Below are 7,519 nucleotides of genomic sequence, written 5' to 3'. Positions count from 1 at the left end.
TTGCTTTTAGAGTTTTTAATGCGATGGCACCAAATAGTTAAGTCTGCCATAGAAAACCATGGGGTGAGTTTTTGATAGCAGAAAAAAAAAGCACTCTGAGCGGAGATCTGCGGATATGATGATTGTTATGGTGATATGCGAAAAAAATTGCGTTTATAAACAACTTTCCATTGAAAAAATGCTCTTGTCCAGAACTTCTGGGTACGTTTGCCTTTGCAGGAAGTGCTAATATTATGGTTTTGTTCGAGCCTTATGCCATAAGCAGCCTACAAATACCACATAACACTGTGAAATAATTAGTCCCAGCACCAAAGTCCACAGGTGCAGTATAATAGCTAAGAGCAATAAAAGAAGGAAGTAAATGACAACTTGGACAGTTTCAAATAATTTCCTCAATGTCACACGTTCCAAGACAAGTCACAAAGATACATGGGGTTATGTACAGTGAAGAAAAAAAACCAGTCACTCGCACAGAACAAGACACAACGTGACATGACTGCAGTCAGAACGAAGCTCAGGTATTTGAGCGTTAAAATCCACACTGGATTATGATTGTCAAGGAAGAATGATTATCGTGCGCGATGATGACTACAGGAATGAGAGTGGCTGTTACACCCAAGATTGTTCTCACATAAACCCACCATCTCAGTGCGATGAAGCATTTCAAAAACAGCACAAGCGTATTCCCTGCGAAAGTGACCTTTCGAGCTCTTTCTAGTTCCTTTTAATAGCAGCCTTGCTCAGCTATCAGGTTAGAGGCCTGAAATTTTCGCAGGCGATGTCCGCCTACTGAATGCCCGCACCAACGCCGCCCGTTCACAGCTGTCAGGCGAACTCACCCAACTTACTCATTTCGCGGACACAAGGAACGACACTGAATTATGGCAAAACCCCTCCCCCCTCCCTCTTCTCCCAACATCCTGCAAAGCGAATCTCATCTTCGCGTAGGTCGCGCAAGTCCTTTCGCAAGCTGGCGTCGGAACATTGATATTAAGGTCCATTTTCCACTTTCGAAAACTGAAAGCGTTCCGCCTGTGAAGCAAGGCTCGCCGTAGACTGGCGAAAGTACTGGGGCAGTACTTTCGTTGGCCAGTCCATTTCGAAGCATCGACATCAGGAACAGATGCTGCAGGAAGGCAAAGGGCAGGGCATATTGCTGCGCACACATTACTCATTCACTCTCACACGTTCCACTCACTCAATGGCACACAATCAAACACGCACGCCTACACAAGCGACAGCGATAAACAGACGCCGATTTAAGCGACTAGACCTGCATGCACATGCGTGGTAACAGTGTGTTATGGAATGTCTGAGTGACTGTGCTGTACTTTAAACTTTGCATCTCGAATTCCAGTACTTAAAAACTAAGCACAAGCCTCATGTACGACATTTAAAGTGTCGTTAAAATTGTTCTGTTATTTTCAATATACCATCGCATGCGCGCGTGTGTGTCATCGCTTTCACCAGCGCCTGCTGCTGCTCTGCGCTGAGTTCGGCCCACTCATTCTTTTGCCCTGATGTTTCCAATGCAAGCTTCGCGAACGAACTCAGCAGCCCACATCGATTGAGGCGTCGTGATGTTGCGTCACCGCCTGAGGAGGCCCCACCAAGACCTCGGTTACTTAAAGGCTTTCAGGGTGTGCTGCATGGCCTCATCTAGGTCCTGCCTCTTCTTGATATACGAGAGCGTCTTCCACAGTGTGACGCGCATGCTCAGCTTGGTTCTTCCCGTAAACAGGGCACACATGTACTCGCCACGCAGCAGCTCGAGTAGCCTGTCCTCTTCGGCCGACAGTACGGCCGAGATGTCGACGTGGCTGAGCGAAGCTGCCTTGGCCAGGTCGCCCGTCACGTAAGCGTCGTCGATGGCGTGGAAAGGGACGCGGAACGAGGCCGCGTACAGGTCCCACATGACGGACGCAGGAATGACCACGAACCAGCCGTGGCAGTGGACGGGGAAGTACTTCTTGGGATAGTCGCTGCGGCTCAGGTAGTGGCGGCTGTGCGGGTTCCGTATAACGGCGTTGCCTCGGAATACGGAGCAGTGCAAGCGTCGTTCGTCCAAGTTTATGTGCTTGCGCAGGTAGCTGTCCAGCACCTCCGGGTGGATGAAGACGTCGTCGTCGATCTTGACGAGGCTGCGCACGGAGGGGCAATTGATCATTACCCAACGCATGCCGTACAGGAACTTGAGCGACAAGTTGCGGTAGTGGTCGATAAATGGCAGCTGCACGACGTCGCCGAACGTGGCCGCTTCGTCAGTCACATTCGCGTCCGGCCGCAAGCCGATTAAGAACAGCATGGTCCACTTAAACAAAGACGCAATGCGCGAGTGGCCCACGGTGGTGCGGAACAGCCTGCGCTCCTGGGCGTGCGTCGGGTCCGTGTGCACAAAGATGAGGTGATCGGCCTGGCCCGTGCTGCACAGTTGGCGCACCCGGTGACCGTCGGCGCCCGGCTCGAGTGTGTTCGGCGGGTCCAGCGGGAACGGTATCTTGCGCGAAAGCCACTGGAGGTCGTCGCGCCAGGCCGCCGCTGGAAGCTCGGGAACTGCCTTGGGGCTCTGGAGAAGCGCAGCCGGTGGTCGGGGCGGAGCTGGCGGGCCGTGATCCTTGCTACCAGGCTCGGCTTCCTGTTCTGCTACGCCTACGAGAGGCCGAACGTTGAGACCGGTGTAGCGTCCTACGTCCGCACCCTGCGCGGCCGAGGGCGCCACCGGCGGGCTGCGCAGGATGCACCCACCGGCCGTAAGTAGGATGAGAGACGTGAAGATCAAGGGAAAGTGGCGAAGGCACTTTCGATGTTTGCGGCTGAACGGCCTCCCGCACTGATGGTAGGTTTCCTTGCAGGCGCTCTGGGAATGAGGGCAGATAAGGCCGCGGAGGGGCATATTTATTGTCTATTTTACCATGTTCACTGTCATCAGCGGTAAACTAAAAGTTAAAGAACGTTGGATAACTAAGAAAACTGGACAAGTTGGAACGGATTCATGGTAGACAACACCGCGGTGGATACCAATAATTTGAAGGAAAGAAAGTATGGGACCAGCGCCATCCCGTCTTTTCATGTGAAACGTGTGAAATGAGATAGGCCGGGTCTTTTACTTCCGAAATAAAACTGAGGCACGAGGGTGGAGTCGGTCACCCGAAACGACCGTTAAATGTCCGAATGACAGAGACAGGTCCAGAATCTGTGCCGACTAGTGCATCTTGGAAGTATACCAGCTTAGGATACGGGGTAAAAACAGGAGAGATTAAGCACACAGGACATTGTTTATTATAGCTGTAATGTCCTAAATCGTAGGCCGTTACGTCGGCTGTCAGTTCTGAAGAATGTGCCTGCCTACGGCAGCCCGCGGAGAAATGCGCAGGTATGTCACCGTGAACGCTTGCCCGGCAGGAAAGGCGTACAGAGGCAAGTAAGGTGCAGGTGTAAATTGTGAGAGTTGAACACATTCTCCTTCCTTAGAAAAAAGATGTCATTTATGACAAGTTGCCGGAAGCGATTTTCCAGTTAGAAAGTCTAACTGCACCTGAAGGGCGCGTAGAAACTGCACTGCACCACGACATGGCATTGGCACGAGCATGACTGAAAGAGCCACGATGCAAACAGTAACAGCGCCAAACACGAAAGATGTCACGCGTAATTGATCGCTTCCTTTTTTCAGCAGTGAGTAAGTCCGCACTATCTTGCCCGCATATCAGAAAGGTAAGAAAGCGGTAGCCCCTGAAAGGCTCGGGCTAGCACGTTCGAATAAGCTGGCATGCAAGCCCTCCGGAATCTATCGACAACACAGTGCTCGGGCTGTCACAAAAAGTCTTGAGTCAGACTCCAGTTGCTTTATCTGTTTGGGAGCTTTGAGTTCGGCCGCTACTGCAAATACTTGGACTCGCTCTGTCGATAACGAAATGCGTTATTAAGTAGCATATAGCTAATGCAGCTTTTCCGTAATAGTCTTGTCTCCTGGAGCAAACCATCCAAACGCGTTTTTCTGCCGGGTAGAGCAACCTAGAACCATGGTGGCGAACCACGTTTCTTACACCACTGGTGAATTCAGCGCAAGACAAAGCGAACGCTGCAAGCAGAAGACGAACATGAGCGCTAAACTTCCAACAACTTCAAATTAGGGCGGTGCACAAATACTATACAGGGTGTTCCAGCAAGAATGTAAGAAATTGCCGTGACTGCGAAGAATGTAATAGATTTCTGAAGCATAAATATGTGGCTTTTGCGGCACAGTAATATCAGTTGCAGCGGATGTCAGGAATCAGGGGAATCGAGTTTACTAACTAAATTCTACAGTCAACTTTACAACTATTGCAATTAGGCATCTGGTTGTAATTAAATATTTGCAACTGGCCGTTAATATAATAGATCCTCAGAATTTCAGGAGTTTTCAGGACTTTGAAAACGTGATTATAATTGGCGCTATGGTACGATGCCGGCGGGTCAAACGAAAACCGCGCGGTTATGCAGCGCGAAGCAACAAGCATTCAGCGTCATTCGGCGGAGCACGTTCACTGGTCGGCGTTCCACAACTTGTTCGGAGGCCTTTTTAAATAGCACAACAGTGAGTGCATACCGCAGATACGTCACACACCTGCGCTTGTAAAGCCCGGGCTTCTAAGGAGGCCCTTGGCGACTGAGATAAGGAGGTGCTGAGCGTAGCGACTACTTAGCGATCTCCCGGCTTGAACGTCGAATCCGTCGCCAATATGCGATACGGACAAGTTTCTTCTAGGGCGCTCATGAAGCACATCGCAACAATGCTTCTTTTAACCAGTTCTGAATCAGCTGAATGGAAAGGCAAAAACAGTTTGTTGACGAACAGTCCTTAGCAATCGCAGGCATCATCGAGATTGAAAGAAACAGTATGTGAAGATATCTAATATGGCTATTAAACTAGCAAATCAGGTGCGTTGCCTAATCTAACCAAAATTCGAAACCTCCCTTTCCCGCATGTCCTGACTCTCTTTTACAGCTCCTTTGCATTGTATAGTGGCGATGATCACGTAACATACCCACTAAGGGTTTACATACGCAACCGGACACCCTGGGCACAGAGAAGCGATCGCAAGCTCGTACCTGTACCGCGAACATACGTGCGTTGCTGGTGCACGCAACACTGCCCGCCGTGTATCTACACGTACTTGGCGCCAAGCGAAAACAGCGCCCCTTACCATCTTTGCGGTAGCGCAGCGCCTGCAGTCAGGCACAGCATTCATGTGCAGTCAGCTCATCTCCAAGCAGTCGCTGTCTCTTCTACGTTCTAGCATCATGAGTCGGGCGGCTCTGAACATGGGGAAGCCATGATGCTCTTCTTCTTTCTCCACGTCTTGCCAGAAAAACAAGAGAGACGTTTGGGAAGCTGAGCACCGTTGGTGATTTTAAAGTGTACTTTCTTCTTGAAAACACCTTCCTCTGCCCTTATAATCTAATTGCATTTGAAATCCGTCAAGCGCATTTCATGTCGTATAACAAAAGTGCATGACCTTATACACCGTTGCTTCAACACGTGCGCGACGGTTCTTTAAAAGAAGAGGAAACGAAGACAGTGATGCGCACGCAGTTGCCAACAACGTTGCCAACAGGAAGCGACAATCCGGTTGTTAAGTCTTCAGCCGCGCCTTCATTAGTTCTGGCCCCGAACAACGATGAACTTCGCTTCAGCGACAGTCTGCTGCCCGCGAAAGGAGTCGGTTTCCGGTGCGGTCGCGTGGGTATACAGCCAGGTGGGAACGGAAAGTCTCCCTCGGTGGAAGTCCCTCCACCTAGCGGATTTTTCCAGAAACGAGCCCTTTCACTCGAACACAAGTATACACGCATGTATACAGCAGCTTTGCTCCGCGTGCAAATCGACTGAAGTGTCCAAGGGGTTTGTTCTTAGTCGTGTAGCGGGGCTCTTGTAGGATACGTTGAGGTCTTCGCTTCAGGAGGAACGATGGCGAGTTCCTCCAACTTCAACGGAATTAGAACACTGGCGATGCATAATAAGCTGCAGTGCGTGGGTCCAGAACAAAACAAGTTGCGCTCCTTACTTTTCACAAAAGCTGTACCTATACTGCGAATAGATGGGCGCTTTATGCAACAGCTCGCATGCACAGACCTCTCAGGCATTGTTGCTCACGACCAACTGAGCGCCTGTGTGCGAATTGGTAGCGTGACCGACAAATGAGGCGTAAAAAAGAAACTGAACCAGCTAAATTTTGTCACGCGACGTTTCGTAAGGGGTACTTATACGTAATCTTCCGAAGCATCCGCGGAGAGTTACTGATAAATGTGCGGCTTATGAGGGTATTTGCAGTTCGCGTGTGGGCAGCTATAAAACTCGTGGGCTGGAAAGGTGAGGAGTAGACCATGTGTAGCAGACTGGGCGCTACCACGACTTAGTACCTCTAGGTGGCCTCAGAGAAACTGGATCGGGTGTCATGAATTACCACAGACCTCTTGGATTTATGACGGTTGAGAAATATGTTGTTTAGCTTACTCTGTGCAATGCTTAACACTTCTGGAACACACAGATTTCAGTTCGTTACAGAAATATTTTGAGACTGACTTCGTCGTGGTGCTGCACACCGCTTTGTTTTTGACAGTTTCTGAAAACTGGCAACTGCTCAAACCTCGCGAAAATCCAAGAAAAGTCTTTTACGGCAAAAGGGCGAAGAGATGCTGGGATAGTAAAAAATAGGGTACAACGAATGTGAAGTACTGACAGGTATTTGGAAAGGAATAATGGTGTCAGGGCTTACTTTCATCAGTGTCTATTTATTAATAAAAATAACAATGCAAGGAAAATGTGTTGCTAGCCGCGGCATCTGCCGTCGAAACATGAAGCACCTGAGCTGCAGCTAGCGGGAATAAAAAGACAGGGAGAGAGAAAGCAAAGGGGGAGCGATAGGCAGGGCGGCTATGCGCACTATATGCAAATGCGGTTGTATGCCTAAGGGCAGAAGTTCAATCGAAATTAGAAATAAATCAGATATCTGTTGGAAGATTATCAATAGGTGCCCACGGCAAAACCACAAGCGAGGCAGTACAGGGGGATATGGGATGGGCATCGTTCGAAGCACGGGAAGCTCAGAGTATAGTGCTACACGAAGAACGCCTGAGGAAATTCGACGATAACATGCGGCCAGCTAAGGTATATAAGTACCTATACAGAAAGAGCGTTAACTCGCAGTGGCGAAAAAGGACTAGGAAACTAACCAGTAAGTATGAAAGACACAAGGACGGGGAAATGAAGAGCTTTAATGGACAGGTAAAAATAGCAGAAGGTAGAAACTGAATTAGTTCAATGAAAAAAAAAGAAGAGTGTCGACCTGTATCGAAACTGGAAAAGGCAGATCAGGAGGGAATCGTTCTATAAAAACTCAAGAGGCAGTGCCCTCCTCTTTGAAGCTAGGTCAGGGAGTCTTAGAACGCGCAGATGCAAAAAAAAAATATAACCAAGAAGATGAGATATGTGCAGCGTATGGCAAATCTGTAGAAACAATTGAACATCTTATACTCTAACGAG

The 7,519-nt window shown here is 49.2% G+C and overlaps 1 protein-coding gene across 1 annotated transcript; it reads right to left on the bottom strand.

The window, feature by feature from the left end:
* Positions 1–442: 442 nt before the first annotated feature.
* Positions 443–5,295, bottom strand: LOC144095265 (uncharacterized). The gene is made up of 2 exons (XM_077629047.1): positions 5,184–5,295; positions 443–2,857 (listed from the first exon to the last, which is right to left on the bottom strand). The coding sequence occupies exons 1-2, from the start codon at positions 5,226–5,228 to the stop codon at positions 1,622–1,624; spliced, it is 1,281 nt and encodes a 426-aa protein (XP_077485173.1). The 5' UTR covers positions 5,229–5,295; the 3' UTR covers positions 443–1,621.
* Positions 5,296–7,519: the final 2,224 nt, after the last annotated feature.

This window comes from Amblyomma americanum, chromosome 1 (assembly GCF_052857255.1).
Source record: "Amblyomma americanum isolate KBUSLIRL-KWMA chromosome 1, ASM5285725v1, whole genome shotgun sequence".
NCBI classification, from domain to species: Eukaryota; Metazoa; Arthropoda; class Arachnida; order Ixodida; family Ixodidae; genus Amblyomma; species Amblyomma americanum.
The sequence above is the reverse complement of the archived record's forward strand: the minus strand, read 5'-3'. Positions and strand labels throughout refer to the sequence as shown.

Coding starts and splice junctions, on each gene's coding strand:
- LOC144095265 (XM_077629047.1), bottom strand. CDS start 5,228: ATGAATGCTGTGCCTGACTGCAGGCGCTGCGCTACCGCAAAGATG. Junction 2,858..5,183: donor GCTGCGCTACCGCAAAGATG/GTAAGGGGCGCT, acceptor CCTCATTCCCAG/AGCGCCTGCAAGGAAACCTA.